We start from the raw sequence: 26126 nt of genomic DNA, 5'->3' as shown, positions 1-26126 counted from the left end.
AAGATTTCTTGTTAAGCTCTAATTGTAATAATTCATACTTCTTAATTTATCTTGTGTTCAATCATGGCTCCTGAAACATTATAATTTAAGAAAGTATATATAAAGGGCTTACTCCTCCTGTAATGGCAATGCACTCACTGCCTCTGAAATGGTGCTGTTTAGTTTTACTAAAATGCTAAATAGTTCAAGAATACTTATCCTGTTGAATTAGGAATGGAATTTTGGCAGAAAGAAAATAATTACACTAGCCAGAATTTAGCCAGGATACTGGAGCTAACACCCGCGATTTTTTTAAAAGCATGACAAATGACCTTCAATAATTACAACTGGTCAACATCTCTGGTCAAGAACACACCAAATTGTAGCACTGATTCAACAGTACTCACGACTGAACTACCAATAGGATCATGAGTTTTCCTTGAAGGCTTCCCACAGCAGGAAGTTGATGTTTACACTCAAAGCAAAGGCCTAGTCTAGGGAAAAAATGAGAAGAAAACAAAACCATTTCTCCCCCAGTGAAACCCACTGAAAGTGGTAGGGCTGTATGTCGATGAAAAAATAATCTGAAGTTGTGAGCTGAACCCCATGCCTCAAAGTGAGGTTCATTTTCAAGATCAGTAGGGGGAAAAGGGGCATAACCCCTTGAAGGAGGATTTCCTCATTCTCCCTCTTTGCAGCAGCAGCTTCTTCAGCATTTTGGGGAAGGGCAAGTAAAGGACTACAGAAGGAGCCCTGAAGAAATCCATCAGTCCCTAAATAGAACCATTTCTCTCCACCATTTTGGGCCAGTCAACTCCTACATTTCTACCCTTGAGATTTGCAGCTTTTTTGGGATTGTGATTTTGCGAAAGAAACAGTGCTATGGTCCCATTGGCTGGGACCGTCTGTAGCATCATTAGGGGTGGACAGCAGCTCTATAAGCAGAAAGAAACTGACAGCTACTTCCCTGGTTAGTTATGTTACTAAAGTTGTTAGCTTATTAAATCAGACTTCATGTCTCATTTTTCTTCCTGCATGTCTGAAACAATGGGGTTCTTAGGTCTAAGCCAGAGTTATATTTGAGTTGAAGAAACTGTATTATAAGTGGTGCAATCTACAAATACAGAATCAAGCGTGACTTTTAGATCACAGCTTCGGTCTCCAGGCCTGGCAACTGGGACCCCCACTCTCACATAGTCCTTTTCACTTATAAATGAACAAGGTACCCCAAAATGCAATTAGTATTCTGACTGGAACAGCGCATCAAATTTCTGGTATTTGGGCAGATCACAACACTGAAGTTATCAAGATGCAAAATAGCTTTTTGTGTTACAGCACATTGAACACATCATATGAACACATCATATGATAACTTAAAAAAGACACCCCTAAATATTTCCCACCAAATCCAGTAATACACCCATTACTCTGTACAAATCTAGAAATCACATCTTTAACTGCACTAAAGGCTCACTGAAGACAACAGAAGTTGGGGTTAAACAGCACATCTCAGGATCACACTACAAAACCCTAGGAAAGTAAAAAAGTATTGGGCTCAAACTAAAATTGAAGCAACTCCAAGGTCTAAAAGGATCACATTCAAAGCACTGAAAACTAATATACCTACAGACCTACTGGTGACTTCAGATTGAGCTCAGCAGAAACTATAGGTGTATGTCTGGGGCCAATGTTTTGGTCTGTGCTTTTATGGTTGCCAAGAGATTGTATCCATTTGCAAGTTATGAAGTTACTGCCTTTAGGCTTCAGGAACCTGCACAAAACAATAGCAACAAAAATCAATGTCTACCCCTCCCCCCCAAGTGTTGTGGGATGTTTCAAATTCACAGTTCTGACATATTATGGATGCTCTGACATGTGACAAATGTTTATATCTTCCTTCAAATTTGCACTCCCTAATATTAAAACCTTCCCACAATGTTTTTACTGCACTGCTAATATGGGAAACAGGGTAGGTGCATCAGAAAGCAACAACAAGACAACAGAAGAGAAGAGCCTCAAACAAGTATTTATGCTGATCCACTTTTATCATGTGCATAGTAAATAAATGGCTCATCATATCACATGCAGAGGTGGGTATGTATGTTTCTGGTTGCAGTTGTAGAAGGTAATTCTAGACATAATGTGTCTCTTTTCAAAGATTAGTGCTATCAATAGTCAGGGTACCAAGGGAGCAGGCAGAGTTTGGACCAGGGGTGGCCAGTCTACAGCAGGAGTGCCAGACCGTGCCATGACAAGAAATGCAAAACCTGCCAACACATCTCCACCACCTCCACTATTACTACACCCCACAACAGAGCCATCAGCATTCCTGGATCTTACAGCTGCACCTCCAGAAATGTAATATATCTCATCCAATGCACCAAATGCCCTGATGGAAAATATGTAGGAGAGACCAAACAACAACTGCGCACCAGAATGAACACACACCAGAAATCTATCAAAGACAGAAATACCCAGTTACCTGTGGGGGCACATTTCTCACAAGAAAACCACTCTCTCTCCAATCTCTCAGTCCTGATCCTCAAAGGAAACCTACAAAACACTTCCCAGAGACAAGCCTATGAACTTCACTTCATCAACCTCCTGGATACTAAAAATCATGGAGTAAATATAGACATTGGATTTCTGACACATTATAACCTGCCTGACATCTGACTCCCCAGGTATCTCTCCACGTTCATCCCCCTTCTCTCTTCCCCCCCCCCCCCCCCCCGCCGCCTATCTCTCACCCATTGACTCCTCAACCTACATTTTCACTGACTACCTGTCTTGTATGCATACCAGCCCAGCCGCTGGCTTCTTTACTTTTCATTCCATCCAGGAAGAGCACACACCAACTGCTGAAACTTCCTTAGCCTGACAAAGGGTTTTTGAACCCGAAAGCTTGCTTAATAATTATTCTCCAACCATTTAGGTTGGTCTAATAAAAGTTATCAAATTAACCCAAGGAACCTTGTCTGCCTATGTCCTTAGACCAATACAGCTACAACCTACACCCCCACAAGTGGCAACTAGCACAGTGACAGGCAAGAAGCAGAAAGCAAAGCAGTAAATTGGGCAGGGAGCACAAGGAAGGAAGCAGAAAGCAGAGTAGCATATCAAACTGAGGAAGGAGATGAAAATGGCATTTGGGGAGGTTGTGGGGCTAATTTGTGGCATGCCTACCAAGCCAAAAAGGTTGGCCCCCACTGCTCTAGACTCCTGGGCCTTTTCATGTAAAATAGTGCTCTAGTTTTTAAAAAGTCTTGATATCTGGGTTCACTACTGAGGTCATAAAAGCATATGAGTTAGTTGACTCCAGCAGAGCACCAATATAGCTACATAAAAAATTCAGATCACAATTTGGTACAATTTGATGATTTGGTACAATGAATGATGATTGGCAACCTCTTCTCAACACTACTAAGAAACAAAATAATTTCTGAACTAATCTTAATTTCTAGAAACAAGGGGAGACGTGTATGGCAGTTACCTCTTTGGGGTCAGTGTGGAGTCTGTTGGAGGTCAGTAAGCATCAGTCTATCTCAATTTCAACTTTAATTCATTCCAAATAATTTGAACATTTGATCTTTAAAAATTTACCGCAGTTTTTTCCTGCCACAGTTCCTGTCTATACTGCGACCACATACAGACATTCAGTTTCTCCTGAGAGAGACATTGCGTTCTCAGGAGAAACCGTAAGTGTAGTGTACAGATGTTTGGAATTTTTCTTCCAAAGCAAAAATGACCGCTCCAGGAGAAAAATAAGTTGGTAACATCCAGGGTTAAATCACTACCATGTTCCTTTCTGACAGAAGCCACAGCACAGTCCTCTAGTACTCTTGGGTGTTTTGCTTCCACCCCCTCCCACAGGCAGACAGTATGTTGCTCCCTGGACTCTACTACTGCAGTCAAGCAGGGAACAAAACACACCCCTTTCCAACCCTCAGACTGTGCTGCAGGAAGTCCGAGTCAGTAAATCAGGGCTGCCCTGTGCCCTGCTGTGTCTGTCTCTGGGCAGATGGAGGGAACCTGTACAGCTTGATGAGATGGTGTCAGGGACCCCCTGACTGCGTAGCATCAGCACTGCAAGCTCTCTGATCTTTAAGGACTAAGCCTTTAAATGTCTGCTCAGGTGTCTCTGGGTAGTTTTTCTACCAGGAGAACAAACCCAGGAGAATTATCTCAGATCATCTGAATATATGGGTACACAGACTGTGTCTTCTCTTTCCCAGTGTGCTACCAGCTACAGTGCTGAAGACAGCAAGTCCCATTAGTATATCTTGCTGACACCCTTGATATCCTCGTACTATCTTCCTACTGATATGCCAAATGGCACTCCCAGTCATTAGTATCTACCTGTGCAAAATTGGGTGAGATGGCTGTTTACCTCATCCAGCCAGAATCTGTTTTTGGGATCAAATATTGAAACTATTTTTCTTTTTGCCCCATCAGGTAATATTTTTCCCCAGCTTCAGGCATTTGCTATTGATACCGTCTTTAGTGATTTGTTTAAACTGCTTGGGTCTAGGCAAAAACACAGACTGCCTGGCTTCTTACTGGCTATTCAGTATGATTTTGCTATGACTTAGCAAGGTCATCTTTTTTTCTCCGTTTTCTGCATCACTCATTATTTTTTCCTTCAGTGTAATGGTTCCTGTGCAGAGCAAGTGCTGTACTGGTTAGGTCTATTATTTAGTTCCATGTGTAGTTGTTACTTTGGGGTAGAGGGACAGCAGACAATGCAAGGTTTCCATTGAGGCAGATGTAGTGCATTTGTTCTGCACAGTACAGTGCAATGTAAAGAATCCCTATAGCTAGGACCAGATCCAGGTTATAGGTCTGTGCTTGAGGTTCTGGCCCCAAGAATTCTGTGAAGATATTAGACTTCCAGGTTTCATATTTTTCTTTGAAATACTTTAGTAGCCTTTGGGGTTGTATAGAAAACTAGACAAACATAAAAGGCAAGCATCACCAATGCCATGATATCTGCTTGCTCTAAAACAAGAAGTGTCAATTGCCCCATTTACCCATTCACATTAATACATTCTTTAAATCTGAAATATGTCTGACTGGCAGGACCTCTGCTGGCACCATCCCAGCAGAGGAATATATTCAGGCCTCACTGCCGTTGTCCTCTTGTGGCTTGGCTAGGATAGTATGAGCAGGGCCTCACCACACCACATCCCCTTTCTTCAGCTTGCATAAAGATAGGGAATGGGGTAGGTAGGAAACAGTGTACCATAAGGATAAGGAAGGGACCCCATGTGCCAGTGTGCCCTGGATCAGAACTGGTGGCAGTTAACACCTGTGGGAAAATGGGAATAAAGGGTCCTACTGCATGGGCTCTCTGCTGTCTGGCTCTCCACTGAGGCAGAAACTGAGTATTCACAGTACACTTCTTTAGATGCACTATACACTTTCATGGCCTAATATGAAATTTGGGGTTTAAAAAATTATGAATCTGTATCTAGTTAACAAAATGAAGCTTTTAAGTTGATTGGGTCAAACCAAGTTTGACCCCTTAGGGTCAAAATCTTCCATGTAAATGTTTCCTTCTCATTCACTGAATGGCAAACAACACTTATAAAAGACATCAAAGAACATAGATTTTTAATGTGTAGTATTTATGGCATACATTCTTGTGTAAATAATATGCTAGTGAGATATTGCTGGCCCTTGAGTCACTTCCAGAATATTATATAAAAACAGCCACAAAAATTATTGAAAAGGCTAGGAATGTAAAGGTAATGGCCAAGAATCTGGGATAAAACTTCATCCCAAGCTCTTTCCTTAGGGCTTTTTATCTCCTTTTCCCTTTTCTTTGAAAAGTTGAGAGTTAACAGTCTGGATTTCTAGAATGAATTCGCTGTTCTCTCTCTTCTGTAGATTTAAGACAGATTTTCACTATTACCTTAATTCCACTTTTGGTGATTCAATTTTAAAAGACTTTATGCCTTTGGGGATTAGTGATGTCTCTCAGTGGGGCATGAGAGCCATGAAAACAGTGATAAAACTCAAAACGGGGTGTACCATTGTTGCAAGTTGTAGCAACCTTCACAGAAAAATAATTGCTGCTGCTATCAGATGAATGTTCTTATCATCAATAAAATCACCAACCAGAAATCTCTATTCTGACTTCAAAGCAAATTCAACAGTCTCACCGCAGGGCACTTGCCACATTCATTAATTCAAAGGAAAATGTCTTTTAACATCTTGAATGCATATTTACATCTTATTTTCAATGATTTTTTATTACTTTATAATAAGAGAGAAACATTCTAATATCCAACACGCATAGGTTAATACACTGTCCTCTACAAATATCTCATCTAGAAAACAGGCTAATGGTCCTTGAGATTCATGCTACTCATTTCTCTAATTCACTGACTCCATAAAACAATGACTCTGGCAATCACTCTGGGTCTTAATGTTCCTAGAAATAATGTGTAAGCACTTAATGCACGGTGGTGCTACTAAGTATTGACAGAAAGTGTTACAGGCAAGATCAAGTGGCCTCATCAAATGTTAATTACCAAAGTGGGAGCTAAGACAATGTTACCAATTTCAGAGTAAGACATTTTTAACACCATGTGTGTAAAAACAAATGAGCAAATATATCTAGTTCTGGGCAAATATCTACTGCAGAAACTGTAGTTTAAGTTATTCAACTCTCAATTCATTTAGGGTCTTACCTAGACCCACAATTTACACATTTATATGAGGCATGAAAGTGCCCCTAGGCTGTGGGCAAAGGTCTGAACACTAGGCCAGACTATTCTAGCATGAACCTGGCCTTTGATTATGACAGGCCAAAACACCCAAGAAATCCATTCCATGAATGTGCATAATGTAGCTGGTGAGAGAATCAGGGAATTTATGTAGATGGTATTCCTTATCCTCTGTATACCTTAATCCAGTTTCTCAACCTTTATAGACTTCAGGCACCCCTCCATAACTTTTCTGAATTTAGCAGTACCCCATTTAAAAAAAAAATCAGTCATTGATTAGAACTCGCTTACCAGCCTACTTCCTGAGGCACCCTTAAAAGGATCTCTCTGAAGACTACAATTCACTGCCCTAATCTGATGGCTTCCAACTGGAAAATAACCTATTTTTGTCATCTCAATTTTATGAATACCCCTTGCATTAACATCAGTAAGAGCTCTGCACATGAACGAGTGCTGACTATTCTGGTTTCACATTTCCCAGGTCCCTAAGAAAGGACTTGTTAGAATCATTCAGTTTAGAGCAGTGTTGTTTCCATTGCTGTTCTAGTCTTTCCAGAATGCAATGTGAATTTTTAAAGGTGCTTCATTTTATAGTAAGTGGGCTCTTATACTTGCAGTCCTCACACAAATTTGTGACCAAACTGGATGTGAAAATATCTTGCTGTATTGAGATGTGAGAAAATGTAAAGTGAATGATGTTAATTTTCAAGATGTTAATTTAATCACAACTTAATACTTATCTATTTGGTAATTAAATAAGCTCTTGATGGCCAGGGGCTGTCTTTTCATTACATAGGTATGCCTGCGCAGTAGGTCTGTCACACTTCTGACTCTGGCCTCTCTGTGCTATTGCAATATTAAACAAAGAGCAGCAAGAAGAAAAGCACATTGTAGTGGCTTTCCCTTGCATCAAAAAAATACCATGCACATAACCTTTTGGTGGAAATGGAAAGTTTTGTAGAGTAGTGTAAATATCAAGTGAACCCAAAGCTCGCAGAATCATATACTGCTGCTTCTCCAGGATCAGTAGCAGATAGGCAGGTAACTTAAGTCATCAAGAACAGCTCTGTGCAAATGATTCCAGGGATAAAATGTTTTGGGGTTTCTACCTCCCTGAGGATCTGGAGAAATGAAACTTGCTTTGTTTGGTGGGCAATGAGATTGTACACAGTGGAATAACAACTCCCCACAACACTGCAAAAAAACCCATTGTCTTCTCTAGCTAGATTCAGGAGATAAGCAAGATTTTTGGTTGCTTAATAAATCTTTGAAAATATATTGATGCTGAAAGTATTGCATGAAAAGAATATAATATCTACTCTTACTAGTTGTTCCTTCAGGGGACTCTGCTTTCTATTGAGTTCTGATAAGCCTATGTAATAAGTCTGAAGATTTCAGTCAGAAAACAGGTCTTTAGACTACAAAAGCCTTGAAGAATCATATAATACTCCAATGTGAATGGTACATATTAAAAAGCCTTTTAACTTCTGTTGGTATCTATAAAACAGTTAGTTAATATTACATGCACACATATGTACAACTAGGCAATTTAAAAAAGAATGTAAAAGGTTACAAGAGTGGTTTATGCTATATTTTAACTAGGGATTCATAGAGAGGGTATTTGGCTTCAGTCCCACATAGTTTTGGATTATAGTTAATGGGTATAATAAGGATGAGTTCAAATTAGACTATGCTAAAGCCTCTTATGCTATTTGTGTAAGAATTTGGATCCAATGGTTGAAACACTATGGGACTGCTCATTTATTAATGCACTTTTGTTATTTAATGCACTTTTGTTAGTGTGCATTAAATTTAGTACCTCTAATGTGAGGTACTAAATAAATGTACATTAGGCTACCCTAATGTTCAGTAGTGAAAGCACGTGCTTTCTTAGTGATGCTTAATGTGCAGTAGCCTATTTTTACTGCGCATTAGCGTATTGGTGCATTTTTTTACGCAACACTAATATTCAGTCAAATAGAATACTGTATGCTAAAGTGCAATTGTAGAAATGCCCACTGTTACCTATTTTCTGACACATTGAATGGGGGAAATCTCTTCAGGTCAGCTTGTCTTTTGAGATTTCAGTCATCTTTGGCTACAGTGTAATGTGAATTGTCCTGGTCAGTCTTTGTTCCCAAGTGAACTGGACCCTATGCCGTTATAAATCCAACCCTGAACCACATCTGAAAGGCATTTTAATTTCCCTACTCCTTGACACACACACATTCAAAGTTCAGATTCATGTTTTCCTTGTGATCTACTTCTGCATTTAAATGTAACCTGCATGTTTCCTACTACAAGCTCTCACAGATTGCCTGTCAGACTCAACTGTGCTTCACCATTACATTCTCAGCTAAAATTCAATACTTCCAAATGACTTCTATGAAGAGAGTTATTTCAAGAGGATTTTTCCCCCACATACTATCACTGTTACAGGTAGAGGAGCCTGCACAGAGGCTCCTTCTTGACCTTTCAGAATGTGTAGTGTGTGGCTGGAAACCTGCACTTCTTCACCAAGAGTTATTAATGGATTCTCTGTGCATGGAGAAGAATTGTTCAAAAGATACATACAATGCTCTTGTGCCCTTTCCTCCTCACTCAGACACAGCACTGGTGTGCACAAAGCCATACTTCATTATTCATGAGATGCATTTTCTGTCTAAAAACCAGGGGGATTTGGAGCAGTATTGACCTCCGACCTTTCAAATAGCAGAGAAGAATAATTCATAAGGGGTGAAAATGGAAGCAAGATGAGCCATCTGAGACCTAGGCATGATTAGTGTGCCAGTGGGACTTCCTCAGCTGTCTAAGGCAACTCAGTCATGGACAGCTCCTCTGAACCAGTAACCTAATTCAACTCCACTTTTATCACAGGCCTGCAGCGTTACTACATTTTCAATACAAATCCATTTCACAAGCATGTTAGAACACTCCACATGATGGACAGACACTATTACTTTGTAGATGGGAGTTTTTATGTTTAATGGGCTACCCGCAGCATGCAGGCACCAAGCATACTACATGCAAATTCTCCTGCAAATTAAACGAACATCAAGCCAATACTTCTTTCATAGATGCTTTGTTTTCAAAGTATCATGGCTTTCCATGTGCTTTGCTTGTACTATTTTTTTCTAGCTCTTACACTTCGAAGCAGATAATTTTACCTCCAAGGTTTTTCAGTCAATGAAAAGGTGCTTTTAGGCTGCCATTCATTTCCAAACACATTTAAGGCTGTGCAAGAAATCTATAAACAAATAGCAGCTAGTGGAAAGATGCTGAGCTGCTACTCCTTGTATAACAATGAGCATGTTAGTAAAGCCTGAAGCCCTCAATTGCTAGCTTAATGAAGTTTACAAATGCTTTATTATACGGAGTTCCATACTCTGATTTGTCTTGGTGCATCTAAATGTTGAACACGTATAATAGGCACCTTTTAGGAGAAATTAATGGCTTGCAATAATGCAGTGACTCCCAAAAGCCATATCAACACAACATAAGAGGTCTACTGTAAATCAGCACCATGCACAAACTTTTTGCATTCTTGGTAAACTGTAAAGTCTGTTCTTAAAACCATTTTAAACTACTTTTTTTAATATAGCAATGTTTTGTGTTTGTGGGAAAGGATGTCGTACAAGCGATTCTGTAAGAAAGAAAGAAAAGATTGCAATAGAGTATATATTAATCCTAGCAGAGGCAGAAGGGCAAAGTATCTTACATATATTAAACTGAACAAAATGGTTTTATTTTTTCTTTCTTATAGGAGCACAGAGAATGAACATTGACAAGGTTCCTGGCAATTTCAAAGAGATAATAAATACTCAATAAGCCAAACTCAGGGTATAAATAAAACTCATGGTGTAACAAAGGACAGAATTTAGCTGGACATTTTTATATAGAGCAATACAATTATTATTTCCAGTGTAAAAATATACTTCATTTGAATCAGCTGAATTAGAACAAGCAGAGCCTGAAAATATGATAGAATAAGCAGTTCACAGTCTAGATAATTACTTGTACTGCACAGTTAAGTCTAATGTTGGAGCAATTTCTAAAAGGGAGGGAAAGGTGCAGTATTTTTCTGCTGAATACCACAGCAGAGATTATCTATAGGTTTGAGAAAAGATTCCTTTGGTTAGCAAATGCTTTCTTATCAACCAAATTATGACCAGTTCTACCTATATTATTCCTCAAAAATATCAATTACAGATGTATAAATGCTATCAGAACATGTTCATTAGTGTTTAATATGCCAAATCAAAAATAAAATATAGGGTACTAAAGTTAGCTTTAAAATGACAACTATATTTTCCCAATAAAAAAAAAATCATCAGCTCAGTTTCCTGTTCTCTGATATGCTCAGAGTTGAAGTCATGACACCAGTTTTTGCCGTACACGGCACACCTACATAAGATGTTTACTGCACAGTTGACTATTTAGCTGCACAGTAGATGTCTCAGCATCTACATGTATGTTCCTATTAGGCTGGAGTAAATTAATTTAATCCGCAGCAAGATAGTACTTGTAAATACAGCCAGCCAGAGTAAATACAAGTACTATCATGCTGGGGAGTAAAAAAACTCCACAGCAGTGCACGTATAGATGCTGGAGAGGCTGACTGGGGCATGAGGGTGCTTCAGTGCGGCGGGTGCTTGTTGGCTAGTCCCACACTGAAGCTCCCTTGTGTCTGAGCCAGCCCCTTTGCAGCACGCTGAGCCAGGGGGAGCAACCCTGGGCTGGCAGATTGGCCCCCAGGGCCCACTGCCAGCTGGGGCTGCTCCAACCTGGCTCCACATGCTGTGCATGAATAATTCCAGAGCTTATTGCTCCAGAGTTCATTGCTCCCAGGCACATGTTCAAATGGCATACCTAGGAGCAATAAACTCTGAAGCAATGAGTTCCAGAGTTTATTTGTGTAGACATGCCCACATTTGCTGATCTTAATATAAGAGCTACTATTCCATACTCCTATACTGCATGTGACTGCAGCATTAATTATTGTAAAAGAAGGGAACCCAACCTAGGCTTTGTCAGATGGGTGGAGGAAGCACAGGGTTTTAGAGATTTGGGTTTCAAATGAAATTTATTTTGGTAGTTATAAGGAAAATAGACACATGGGATGCCTATAAATGCATGTTGAGGCTGCTCTGATGCACTGTAATTACAACGCATTGGAGCAGACTGGATTAATCAAGTCTATTGGACCGTGGTAATTACTGTGCTCCAGCAGCCTCCAGCGTCACGTGTATCAGTCCCCCACGCTAAAAAATGGCAACAGGGGTGCTTTAACTAAAGTTCGTTGAACCATTTTTCAGTGCCAGGACATTGATACACTTGACACTTTAGACCCCTCCCGCTTCCTGGAGCATGTGTATAAACACCTATTAATATCTCAGGTGAATTGGGGACCCTCTTCACATCTGAAGAAAGACAGGTGGAAATAAGGGAAGTTCTAGTGTTACCAACTATTATGATTTTATCTTGAGTTTTGAGATACTTGGTGGTTTGCTGAAAGGCCTAGTTCTCACAGTCATGTGATTACATGAGGATGACAACTGAACTTATTTGTAAAAAGATTTAGGTTTCTAGAAAAGTTTGAACATATGAATAAGTCCCCCAAATGAGAAAGCAAATGTAAAAACCTCAAAACAGTTTTTAATTTTGTTTTGTATTTTAAATTCATTATTTGTAAGTAAATCTCAAGATTTTGGAGGACCTCCTTCAAGGTCTCTGAATGCTTGTGGACTTTTGGAGGCCTGGACTCCTTGATTGCTAATTGCCTAGTAGTCTTTCCTGTGCCTCCAGCAGGATTTCACCAATAGATTTTCAATCTCAGGAATACACTGTTTGCTGTCCAATCCCCACCCTATTCCAACCTAAGTCAAAAGGTTCTCTCCCCATACTGTCACACAGGGTCTGTAGAGACCATGTCCATGACTTTCCCACCTCTTCCCTGTCTCTCCCAGCAATTTGTACAGGCCATGGCGCTAGTTGTGCCTAAGCACATACTTAAGCATTAGTTACACTGGGTCTACAGCCTGCCTTCTGCTACTGCAGAAGAACGAGAAGATTTACCCTCATGTACTATGTCCACACATGGAGGGACATGTGGTTTGTGGTGCCACAAACTGCACACCTTACATATTCAATCAGCCGCCACACTACTAATTTGCAGCATGGGATTTCCCCGATAAATAAAGTGGGGCAAAGCACATGAAAGAAGTGTTTGCCCAGACAAATGCAGAGATGGGGGAGCAGGTAGCCCAGGGCTCCCTGCTCCCCTGTCTCCGCACACTGCAGAGTCCCTGCACTGAAGCACACTGCCCCACCCAGCCACTCCACAGTGTGCCTTGAGATGGAGGAGCAGGCAGTTCCTGGGCTGGCTGTTCCTCTGTCTCCACATACCACTCCATGGCTGGCTGGGGTGCAGGGTGCCTCAGTGAAGGGATGCCTACTAGCTAGCCCCACATTGAGGCACCCTGTGCCCCAACCAGCCCTCCCCGCAGCACATGGAACTCAGACTGGGAGCTGGGAAGAGCTGAGCAGTTTGCCTGAAGCAGGACAAATTGTCTCTCAACAAAGCGCACATGCAGGGGTGTGCACTGCGGCACACAGTAGAAGCACAAATGCTGCTACTATTTGTACTGCTGAAAGCACATACCCCTGCTCATCTGGATGTGGTCACATGGGTAGAGTTTGATATCCTTAATCACAAAGTTGGACCCCTCGCTCTCCATAGTCCCAGTAAAGTCACATAGAAGACTGGGGGAGTGAGAGGATGGGAACCTGTCCCTCAGTGATTTGGGAGCTTTAATATTTAGTGTCATGTTAAAGGCTAAAAGTGTTTCTGTAGTGTCTAGGTCCTACTGTGACCACTGACCAGAATGAAATTATATCGACCAATTTTACTAAAACAGGGTAAGACAGAGATGAACTCTGGCTTGTTAGCTTAGGATAAACTTCTGTATTATTTAACAAAATGGATGCAGGAGCTGCATTTTGGTTTATTTACAGGAATATTACAGCTTTTTGTTCTTAAATGTGTCATTTAAATGATATAAGAATGTGCATGTGACTTATTTGAGAAGTCAGGGTCCCTGTGCCAGGCTTAGAATTTATTGTTATTCTACCGGCACAGATGCTGCTGCTTAACACATTGCAGGGGCCATAATCTCACCTCCATTTGGCAGCCTATAAGTGAACAGAACAGACAGAAATTACAGTCAAAAGGTTCTAGAAAGGTCAGGTGAAGGGCAAATGCAGCTTCCTGGCATGTCACTGCACTATGTAGCCACCTCTGTTCCTTCTCAGTGTAAGCAATGGGCCGGCTGGGCAGCCAGCTGAATTGGAAGACAGAAATCAGTGGATGCTCTGTCACCTGTCTGCTTCCCATAAAACAAGAGTTTAAACTCTTGCTGATACATGGATATTAGCACCGCTCAGAGAAGTGCTGCCTTTCCTAGCACACTTTCAAACTTGCACTTACACGGACAGGGTGACACAGCCAATGGCATTAAGGCATATGAATGAGACACCCCAGCAGCATAGATGGGGAAGGCAGGGGCAGGGACAATGTGAGCATATACGCCAGGTTCACGTGACTTCCTACACCTGATGATCTGTGACCCAGGTGTACACAGCAGGACCTGGGTCAGATTTAGAGGTGATGCATATGAAAGTCTCCCCTGCATTCAGCCTTCTTCAGACCTCCTTAAGGTGCAGACATAATATATTAACTATGAAGTGAATTGGCTTCACTCCATAGTAGACGTATGGAGTAGACACACGATCCACAGTGTTATGTCATAGTAGCATAACTGAGGGAGTAACCAGTGCAGCAGCTGCAGGTGTCTCCTTTGCGGTGGGCGGCGGGGTGGGGGCAGGGGAAGAGTACCTGTTGTCCCAGCAGCATGCCACAGTTGGCACAACAGGAGCCAGTGCTGCCCTGCGTGCCAAGCTGCACTGCTACACCTTTGTTACATCAAGGAAAGTGAGGATGAAGTTACCCCTCAAGGTAAGGAGAAACTATGTGCAAGGTACATTGGTGTACCAGTCATATGCATCCCACTAGCCAAGTTCAACCCAGTGTAGCCATTTGCTCAAATGAAAATTGGCTGTCCACCACTTAGTGGCCAGGCACTTATATAGCACCTGTATGGGCAGCCAGCTAGGAAGAACTGGTTGTGCCTCCACTTCTTCCTACAGAACAAACAAGCCATGGAGCAGAGTACTGGATGATCACTACAGAGTAATCTGTGCTGTGCTTCTGCAGCCTCACTCTAGTGTCATTTAAGGGAAAGCTAAACTGAAATTACTGGCACCCCAAGGATGGTATAAAAATGAGAGTAGGTTGGTAGCTATATGTTTACATCCATGTAATCTAAAAATGGACAGAGTGATCATTCGGAAACTTTCCTGAAGGTGGGTGGAGGAATTGTGCCCTGGCTGACAATCCTGTTTGCCAAGCTTTATCCTACAAATAATTTTTACAGCACAGTTTGAAATCTCCCAAAATGTGGGGTTGCCAGAGAAATCAGGACAGACCCTTACCCACACTTATCACCTACACAATTTATATAAAAAACACAGCAGTCAGAATAGTTGTCACTGGGGAAAGGGCAGTAAACAACAAAATGCTGTGCATAATATGTAATTATGCATAAAACACATCCATTTGTTTTGCTAACGTGTAGGTCACTGTGATAGTACAGATATAATAAATAGCATTATGTATTGGATCTCATCCTGGTCTCAGCTCAGCGTAATAGTTAATTTGTGCGTTTTTACCTGGGCTGGAGCACTGGATGAAAGATGAGTCAAGTCTCCGATTCTGGCAGCAGCGCGAGGATCACTAGAGCTGATCAAGACAGGAGCGCTGATTTCCATGGAGTGCCTGTTATTCAGGGCCTGGGAGGACTTGTGTGTCATGCTGAGAGCTGTGAAAGAGTGGCGCTTCTTGGCATTCTTCTTGCCGTCAATATGCCGCTGGATGGCACTGACTGCTCCGGTATTGTTTAAAGTAGAGCACTGGGTCAAATTTACAGCTGTGCTGGTGTCAGATGGCAAAGGGACATCACAGCCAGATGCTGCAGCTAAGCATGTCTTGTCCATCTCAATAAGCTGCTTAGCCGATTCATTGAGCTAAGTGCAGAAAGGCAGGAAGGGGGGAAAAAAAAAGAAGGGAAGAACATTAAAAGCTGTCACATCTTGCCTATGAGTTGGTGAATTCAAATTCTGCACTCACGTGAGAGGCAGTGGGACTTCGTTTACAAAAGCACATACATTGGACATATGCCTAGTGAAGTCAGTGGGGCTGTACTGTGAACTTGAGAAATTTTTCTTTAAGTACTGGCAATTACCAATAACATTTTTTTTTATTGCATTTGCCTGCCAGATAAGTTAGTGCAAGCTGGAAAAGACAGAATGCTTTACTTTTTGAGGCAGCAGCCAGCTTTCAGCTCACCAGGGTTCTACAGCAGGAACAGCATAGTATTTGTCTGGTTGAAGGGGAATATCCAAAAATAAAATAAAAATTCAAGAAAGTAACTTATATCCACAGCAGGGAAGAGATGCCACAGGGTAAGAATTCAGATCAGTTGGTCTACAAGCAGACAGTCAAAAAGGGAGCACCCAAAGCTACAGTGCATTTTTCAGGCTGTGACTAAGTAACATGTTCAAGACTTCATAGGGAACCAGTGTCAGAGCCAAGATAAGAACTCAGGAGTTTTCTCATCTTCTAGTTCTAGACACAGTTCAGCATGCTAGATTTCTTTCTACTGGACAATGCCCCTTTCAGCTCAACTTCTAGGGGACTAATGTCTGGCTAAGTTTAACACCACCACTGGTGTTTAATAAATATACTATTTTATTCTAGTGGCAGGGAATGTAGAGGATCAAGTAAAGGTTGTCAGAATTCATTAGCCACAGTGTGGCTATGGAGAGCAAGCTAACATTTGCATTATACTGCCTCACTTTTCCCAGCATCATCATTAATAATATACGGGCCTGAGGTTTGCCAGGTAGAGTCCCAGTCCAGAAGCATTTCTTCCAAAATCTCTTTAATGTTTTTTCTTGCATTTCTAACATAACTAATGTTTTTATCTTGATATGAGAATAAAGCAAAGGCTAGGCTATTTTTAAACATTGTCACTTCAACTGAACAGTAACAGGGAGGCATCTTTCTGGCTTGTACAGGAAGGGCTATTTGTTCTCAAAGCTTAAGAAAGCAATAAATAGAAAACATTAAAAATGACTCCAAGGACTCTCTCCAAGTGTTTGAAATTTGTAAGATACTGCAAAGTCAATTCTCAACTAACTGCTCGTGATCAATTTAACATCCTGGTCCTAAGAAATGCAGAAAATGTGAAGTGTGGAGCATCCATTGCTTTAAAGTTTCTGATTTCCCAGATATTGTAATTTGGGTAAGAAAGAGCTTTTTGTACATATATGAACAGTCTCTGGACCTAGATAAATGACACTATTCACAGTTCTATGAGGTGCATTCTGAATCAATCAGCTTTTTCCTCACAAAACTCACTGACAACAGATTTATTGTTTGAAGTGTACAGAGAGCTGGTGAGAAAGGTGTTGTACAGCCAACCAACCTTTCTATTAAACCAGAATACCATGCAATAAGCTTTCATATTTAATGAACATAAGCAATACAGGAAAATAATACCTAAAGCCAAAGGCTGAGACAAACCAAATACACTAAATATTATATAGGATAAAATGATTATGATGATTATTATATATATTATGGTAGCATCCAAAAGGTCCAGACAAGCATGGGGTCTGCTTCGTTACATAAACATACTGAAAGACAAAGGTCTGCAGGGCAGGGATTAAGGATTCAATTTAAAAACAAGATGCAACAAGTGAGAGGAACGTACAATGAGGGTAATGGTGATGAGATCATGCTGTTGAACAGCTTGATGGCTCCAAATTGCTGCGACAATGTTTTAAAATATAAATAAGTAAATAAATAAATAATGCCAGCACTTTCCCCACAAGTCCACATAAGTCTTCTGGACTTCCGTCTCCAGTTTACAGAACATAATTCCTAAATAGGAGGTGATGAATATGCTAGTATCTAGAAAATAAACATCAACATGCTGTAATCCTTCATTCACTGACAGGCTCTACCAGTCAACCAATAACCTCCAATTAGTGATGTTCTGCTACTGACAGTGCCGGGAATAGCTGCTGGGAGTCACTGATACTGTTCAATTAGAAGGCCATTTTCTCAGCTGCACTCTTCAATATGGGACCATTATGGGAGCCAGCACAGTGTACTGCACCTGCCAATTTTTGCCTATAACAGCTGATCCCATTGCAGATTCTTCAAGAATGTCCATTATTTCCCACTTCATCATGTTCTAAATTGGAACAACCTAATATTTGCCAGCAGGCTCCAAGTTGCAAGGAAACCAGATGGCTCTCCTCCCTTAAGGTGTTCCAGCTCTGCTTACCCAATCAATGAAGATATCCCAAATGAATCATCTGAAAATGTAAAGGAGGACTAGGGAAACTCCACCATAATTTATTATGAGATGCAAAAGTCTCTTTTCTGCAGAAGAACCTGACGAAATAAATTTGCTAGTATCAAACTGGATAAGAATATCTCTGTGCGGGCCGGGGGTGAGCCGGGCCCGTCTTTGCACACGCGGGCTGTGGCCAGCAGCCCGGGCACGTGGGGCTGGAGGAGACCGGGGGCGAGCTAGAATTAGTCACGGAGGCGTAATGGTTGATTTAAAGATTGTTTACTTACACCCAAGATGGTTGCGGTGTAGGCTGGACAGTTTCCAGGTGCAGCTCCGCTTAAATCCTCGTTGGAGGACTACGACAAATTCGTTCTAGCCCCGGAGTTGTTAAAGCTCTGCGGGTTCGGTAGTTTCTCTCCCACGGAGTTGTCAAAGCTCCGTGGGTTCGGTTCGGTTCTCTGGCCCCGGAGTTGTTAAAGCTCCGCGGGTTCATATCTTTAATATGCAGGAAGGGATACGTCTAGGAATTTATCGGCGACGGGGAGAGGCTAGAGGCTGTTCAGGCCTCTGTTGCCTTTTAAGAAATGCTTTGGGTCCGTAAGGATCCATAGCGCTTAGAGATCTTCACGCTCTCCCTCTCAAACTCCAATTGCTCTCTCTCTGACTTGGGCGGAAACCACCCAAGCTCTTTATACGGCTAGCAAGCCTATTGCTAGCCACCACGTATGCATGTATTAGAATTGGCCAATAATGTGGCACGAATCTTAATACAAATGGCGGGAACTCCTTGCACCGTGCATTTCTTAGATGCAAAAGAAATGCACCATGCAAAGAAAGCTTCAAATTGGCGGGAAATTCTCCGTTGCACCGGGGTTCTCTTCTGCAGCAGAAAACTCCACCATGCAAGGAAGCTGCAATTTAGCGGGAAAAATAATTTAGCAGTGCCAAAGCACACACAAACAAAAAATCACAACTTTGGGTTGTGACAATCTGCAAAGAGCTTCACAAAGCACTGGGACTTCGTGATTTAGCAGCCATGTCCCATGTGGAGAGAAACCCTCCTGCTCTTTAAATCACAATTTGAACTACGATTCCATTTGTAATATCCAGTTTATAAATCCCACTGGTTGTCATCAAATATGACTGTGAAGAAGACCTTTGTCATACAAGAAAACTCGTTTTTTACAAAGCAAAATCACCACAAATATGATGATGAGATTGCATCATAAAGCCCTTGCATAACATAAAGGGCTATGTAAATTATAACTTCATATCAGTACAAGCCAAAAAAAAATCACTCTGTAGTTTGTTGCATTGTATAAGCCAAAAAAGAAAGCAAAAATCCCCCTCAAACCAACCAGTAGATCTAGGCAGGTAATAAAGAAATACACTAATAGACTAACACTCAAATCATTGGGCTTGGCAAGATAAAATTGTTGGAAATATTTTATAAGGCAAAAAAATCAATAGTATTATAGCTCCAACACTTCGTTGCAATGATCAAGCTCAGTAATTCTGGCCATGGGCCCATGCTTCATAAATGCAGTAGGGCCAGACAAAAATGTCTTGCTGCCTAAACAGAAAAAATGAATTTCTCTTTGTGTATGCCTTACACAGCTCTTTTTTAAAAAAAACCATGATTACAACACTGAAAATGTAAATTCATTACCATCTTCTGCTCATCTCTAGAAAAGAAATGTTATTTTGTAGAAGCAATTCTTAATGGAGATTTCTTTGATATCCACGAGCTCTGATCCACAGACTCTCCCAGGATTTGAACATTTCTGGGACCTTGTGGATTTTCCACAATTTACTGAACTGTTTATTTCAGGATTTCCACTTTCAAGCACTTTGCTGATGTAAGATAAAGACGACCAAAGCCCTGGCCCTGTTAACTCAGTGGCAAAACAATTATTTTTTTCAGTGGGGTCAGGATTTCCTTCCAAAGGGAAATAATGTATTGAGTAGGGCCATCGTAGGGAACTCAGTATGGATTGAACCCTACAAGCTGCCAAGTAATCTTATGCATTAGGTCAATTAATGATATGCTGAGCTTCAAGCCTGTGAAGAGTCCCACTGTTCAGCGCCAGAGTACTCAGCCCCTTGGAGAGAACTCTGCAGCCAATACTGGACTTTGGACAGAATCAAAAGAATATTTTGGAGAGGATTCTGTCAGGGTCGCTGTGAATCATAAAACCACTTTTATGGAGAGACTGATGAGAGTAGATCTATTAGCTGACTTTGGGGTAGTGCATGGCTAAGTTAACTACACACCAACTTAAGCTTGTAAAGCTACCATCTCTCTTCCCCGTGACAGAGTTCCCACACTTGCAGAAAATGCACGGGTAACTGGGCATTGCTTTGACTAGCTTCATCTGTGAAGAGAGCATATCCTTAGATTAAGCTAGCTCTCTGCCCTCTTCAGTGTCTGCCTCACTTCTGAACACATTTTCCCCTCAAAAGAGACAGTAATCAAGATCCAATTCATTTCAAAAGCTGCTGACCTTGGTCTGAGCCACACTTCTCACTTATCCACCATCCAAACTATCATGCCTTTGGCCCCTGGCCGAAAACAGTCCATAACCAAGCCATATAAAAAGAACCAGATGAGGATTTCCCTCTCCCTCCCCCACTTCTTTCTGGCTTTTAACTATGATTACTTTAGATATTCTACTTGAGCCTTTACCATCTGGACCACAAACGTACATGCATTAAGCTGGATCACTCCGAACTTCTCTGCTGCCAAAATTATTGTTTTATTAGTCTCTGGATAAACTTGACTGTTCTGTAGAATACATTACAATGATTTTCTCTCTTTCTCCCACCTCTTCTTTCACCCCAACACATTTCAGTCTGATATGCATGTGTTAAGAAAGGAATGGACAGAAACAGCATGAGCAGGTTTCTCTATTAAAGATAAAGTGATACAAGACTTTGGGCTGGATTGTGATTTGCAAGAAGTGGAAGTACTTCTGCAGGAAAACAATGTTTCATGCTTACCGTGCATGCCTTCCCTTGTAAGAAAAACCCTACATATAGGACTAAGAACCCCCCATCTCCCTATGTGAACTAATGGACCTGGGGTCTAGCTATGAAGGATCACACACCCAATTAAATCCTTCACCAAGTAGATGGGAATGAGAATGAGGGAAGGATTACTTCCTTGCTAGACTGCATCATAATTTGCTGTTGGTATAGATCTGTATAAAATTACTATGTCACAGAGAATGGAGGAAATAGAAGCGGCACTGGAATAAAGGACAGGCTTGAACTAGAGACTATTGCAGGCATGGTAATGTCATCTAGGGGTGTAGGTTTTTATGGCATTTCCATACCAGCAAAAGCCACAGCATGGATGCAGTTATGCCACTAAAAAGATGCGTTTGTCAGGACAGCTTCTTTTAGTCAGCGAATCAGAATAAAATCCAGTGTAAATCAAGAAGTGGAAGGAGTTCTGCAGAAAAGCAGTGTTTCGTGCTTTCTACTTGTGTCTCCTGTAAGAAAGAGTTACCAACTGAACACGAGGGATGCTGGTGATCAGATGCAGATATAAACAAACAAATGTAGGTCGTGTTAACTCCAAGGTTCATTAGAAACAGAAATGGGAAAATAAATCAGTGTTTCCCAAAGAAAAAAGAAAGATAATTTAGTATGGAAAGAAATATTGAACTCAACATTTTAAGTGGTACTACAGCAGGGTAAGAAATAAAATTAAAACTATTAATAATATTCCATCAAAATGTCCCTCTGAGAAAGTTAAAAATGTGTATACCCAGACACTGCTAATTTTTATATTTTACAGTTCATAAACACTAAGAAGATTAAACACACTAGTATTTTATGCCTTGCAGAGACTTTGGTAAATTGTAGTGCCATGGCTGATTTTCTGATTAAAATAAACAGTCTGAATTTATTACAGTGCTTTCAGTTCAGACAAGGTGCTTGTAGAAAATATTAGGTCCTATCCTCTCATTAAATTGGTTTCACTAATAGTATTATTTATGCTGTGAAGCATGGTGAGTTGATTCAATGATAAAGAGTGTAACTGCATGAACTATTTCTGCTTTTGGCATACTAAGATCAGCATTTTTTGAAGTTTTCTTAACATTCTCATTTTGGAAAACTAAACCTAAATACACACCCTAAAGTGAAAAAGGAAACTTCTTTTTAAGCCATCTAAACTTTCCACCAAAGAGTGCATCTACGTGAGATGCTTTACTGCTCATTAGACTAATCTAAAATGCAGACTAATCTAATACATAGTAAAGCATCACTGTCTACACGTGCATAGCAATTACTGCACAGTATATTAGTTTAATACACTGTTTTCTAGTACCTGTAGATACAGATACTAGAAAAATGGCATATTAACTGATGTGCCATACTGCACGTGTAGATGCTGATTTGGAGCAAATTGCTCTGTCAACCTAGGCAGTAAGGGGTCACTGGGGGTGGGAACAGCTGTCTCAGCTCAGGCAGATGCTACCTGCCAGCCACATGGAGATCGGGAGGATGGGTCCTGATCTCCACTGGGCAGGGAGGCAGCTGCCCAGCAGCCGGGACAGCTGTCCCAGCCACATGGAAATTGGGACAAGTTCCAATCTCCACGTAGCTGGCAAGCAGTGTCCTGCCAAGCTGGGACAGCTATCCCCACCCATTGTGGCCCCCTGCTCCTAGGCTGACTGGGAGCAATTTGCTCCTGGTCAGCGTCTAAACATGCAGTACTAGGCATTAGTTAATGAGCCATTTTTCTAGTACCTGTAATGGCACATTAGACCAATATATTGTGCAGTAACTGCTGCACACATGTAGACAGTGATGCTTTATTGCACATTTGATTAGTCTAATGTGCATTAAAGTGTGTCATATAGACGCACCCAGTGAATCCATAATTACAGCCATAGAAAAGGATTGTAAAAGAAATTAACACAACTGCTACAGAGCAGATCTCAGGTCTTACAAATAGGTAGATAAAGGACAAAATATACATTTAAAGTTATATTTAATGCATGCATTTTGGATCTCCTCCTTTTATTTGTCAATAGTGAATAGAAACATCTCTAGAAAGCTCCTCAATTTGCTTAAGAGTTGTTTGAATGCACTGGATGCTAGTTAAAAATTGTTATAGCTAATGTCAGTTTATATACTCTTTCTTCTTTTGCAGATGGAGACAAAGGAGGATTATAATGAAAACAAAAGAGTATTCAGTAGATCTCAGAGTTAATCTCTGTAACAATCAACTGTTGCATTTCTTAATTTATTGCAAAGGAAGGGCTTGCAAATAAAGAACAGATTTTCATGTAAGTGGTTTATCCACCACAGAAGATAAGACTCCAACAACAACCCAGTCTGATTCAGAGCAGATTTACTTTCTGCAGACTGAAGATGAAAAGAGCACAGTACATGGACAGCACTGCCACATGGACAACATGTACACATCTGTGCATACCCAGTGTCAGCATAAAATACGCTGCATTTACCTAAATCCTGGCCCTTAATTTAAGATGACGCCCCAAAAATTAGATTTCATACCTGGAAAATTTATAAACAGGTTATATTTTCCAGTTACAGAATCTAATTATTGGAGGGTTGTCTTATAGCCAAAGCCACAACCAAGGGTAAGCAGCAACAGGAGGGCAGGGGGTGGGGGGAAACAGGAGGCCTGACCCTCATCAATTGCTCCCTGCTACTTGTCTCCCATTCCCCCCTCTGCTTGCCTCCCCTGACTGCCCCCACTGCTTCTTACCCTCAATGGTGGCTCCAGCTCTGGCCCCACTCCAGCCCAGGGCAGGGAGCACACAGTTGTTCTGGTCCCTGCCTGGTCAGGCAGCAGCAGCTGTGGCAGTGACAGCCCCAGCCCTGGCAGCCCCAGCTGGAGCTGAAGCTGAAGCCAGAGCTGGAGCCATCGCAACCACTGCTGCCTGGCTAGGCAGGGGCCCAAGCCACCATGTGCTCCATGTCCTGGGCTGAAGTAGGGCCAGAGCCAGTCTTGTTGATCAAGGTACGCATTGGCAGAGTGACAGGAAGGTGGCAAAGGCTGCAGGGAGCAGATGGGAGTGGAGTCAGCTACTGCAGGTGCAGCTCCAACTTCAACCCAGAGCCCAGGCTGGGGACAGAGCTGGATCCACTGCCTTGCCCCTAACACCCCCCCCCCCCCCCCCCCGCCACACACACACACACTTTGTCCTTGAATCCAAGATGAGGGATTTCCCCCTTATATGTTGAAAAAAACCTCCTCATCTTGGATTTGAGTAAAAAGGGTACTTTGCTAGGACATGCTGCAATCCCTATACATTGTATGCTTTCCTAGCTAAGATACAGGTTTCACACTCTTCTCTAAAAGTCTGCTAAAGAGATAACCAAGCTGTCAAAGGAGGAAGATAAATCTCCTGGACATACAGTTCTCCAATAGCTAGCCTATATATTTTTTTAAACAGACCTCCTGATCATGCCAGATGTATACAAACTTAAAAACATTTTTGGGGAAAATATGTTTAATTCTGTTTCTTGAAAGACAGAATATATTTAATAAGGTATTTTCCTGTTTAACAAGATCTTTATCATTTAGCTGCAGTATCATTTCTAAGTCACTGTGAGAACAAAAGAATGGAAATTTTGGGAAACCAAATATTAGGACATGCTTGGAAAAGTTGTTAGCACTTTTTGCAAAATTCAAAAAGCGGCAGCAGAAGTAAACACTAACCTCTGGGTGGGGAATTGGGAATTCTTTTCCCTCCCACCCCAGGCATAGGAGAGAAAGACATTCACATTGAAATGGGACATGCACATAGCTTGGAAAACTGCTTAAGATGTGAATTAGGTTGTAACAACTGAGCTGGAGCAAATAATAACTGGTCACCTTTTGCAAACAAAATCTAAATTGATATCTGCATTACTAAGCAGAAAAAAAACAATCTCACTATGAAAATTAAGGAACTCATAAAAAGTACATTTTTTCCTTTTTTTCCTCTACCCCTTTCTGGAAAAAATCAAGCTATGCAGCTTCCATTCTTCAAGTAAACTGACTAGGTGTTTCATTGATGAGGTGAGCCTGGGCTCATGAAAGATTATGCTATATAGCTCTGATTTAGTCAATCTATATAGTGCAAATTTGCTCTGCCTTCTGCCTGACTACAGTCAACCACAGCTAACCATTGACCTCTCTTTAGTTTCTCACTGACATGTTATCTGCAGATGCATGCACCTCAGAAGAATATATTATTAGTTAATTCAACTGATTCCAATAGAAATGAAAGCAAGTACAGTCTTCATGTCATGAACACTGGCTGAATCCTGCCCCATTAAAAACAAAAACCAGAAAAATAAACCGGAAAAAAAATTTTGCCCCAAATTTATGGATGAGATTCTGATTTCTCTGAATTCAGTGGCAGCAGGATTGGGCCTCATATAGCTTTCTATTTCAGGATATTATCTAACAGAACTAGTCGGGAATTTCTGACTAAACATTTTGTTCATCAGAAAATGCAGAGCCTTCAAATCCAAAACTTTCCTGTGAAGCGTGCCAGGTTTGATAATACTTGAAGAATGCTGTGCACTTGAAAGCTTGTCTCAATTTATTCCAGCACTGCAGTTGGTCCAATGAAAGACATGAACCACAAAAATCCTTGCCTCTTGCATACTTCCTGAACCATCATCTACAGCATCACTCCACCACTACCTCTTTCATCAGGAAACAATTTTTCAGATTAAGATGGGGAGAGGGGATCACATAAGAATCACTAAGAGCCCAGTTATTCGGGAACTCAACTGTGACTGGGGCCCAGATTCAGGAACTTGAAGCAGCATCTCTCCCATCCATTACAGGCAAATGCCCTAGTCACCTGGTGACTGATTTTTTTGGGTGGTGCCATCTCGCTCACTCTCATTCTCCCCACTTGTTCATGAAAGTATCTTTGAAGTTTCCCTGTTTTGC

At 41.2% G+C, this 26126-nt stretch overlaps 1 protein-coding gene across 3 annotated transcripts in view; it reads right to left on the bottom strand.

Moving 5' to 3' along the window:
- The window catches only part of SH3RF3 (SH3 domain containing ring finger 3), a 393698-nt gene that overhangs the window by 72480 nt on the left and 295092 nt on the right, over nucleotides 1-26126 (bottom strand). For all 3 annotated transcript variants that reach the window (XM_059721048.1, XM_059721047.1, XM_019484992.2), the window contains exon 4: nucleotides 15498-15851. In XM_059721048.1, the coding sequence (XP_059577031.1) occupies nucleotides 15498-15851 (354 nt within the window). The remainder of the gene's footprint in view (nucleotides 1-15497; nucleotides 15852-26126) is intronic.

This window comes from Alligator mississippiensis, chromosome 1 (genome assembly GCF_030867095.1).
Source record: "Alligator mississippiensis isolate rAllMis1 chromosome 1, rAllMis1, whole genome shotgun sequence".
NCBI classification, from domain to species: domain Eukaryota; kingdom Metazoa; phylum Chordata; order Crocodylia; family Alligatoridae; genus Alligator; species Alligator mississippiensis.
The sequence above is the reverse complement of the archived record's forward strand: the minus strand, read 5'-3'. Positions and strand labels throughout refer to the sequence as shown.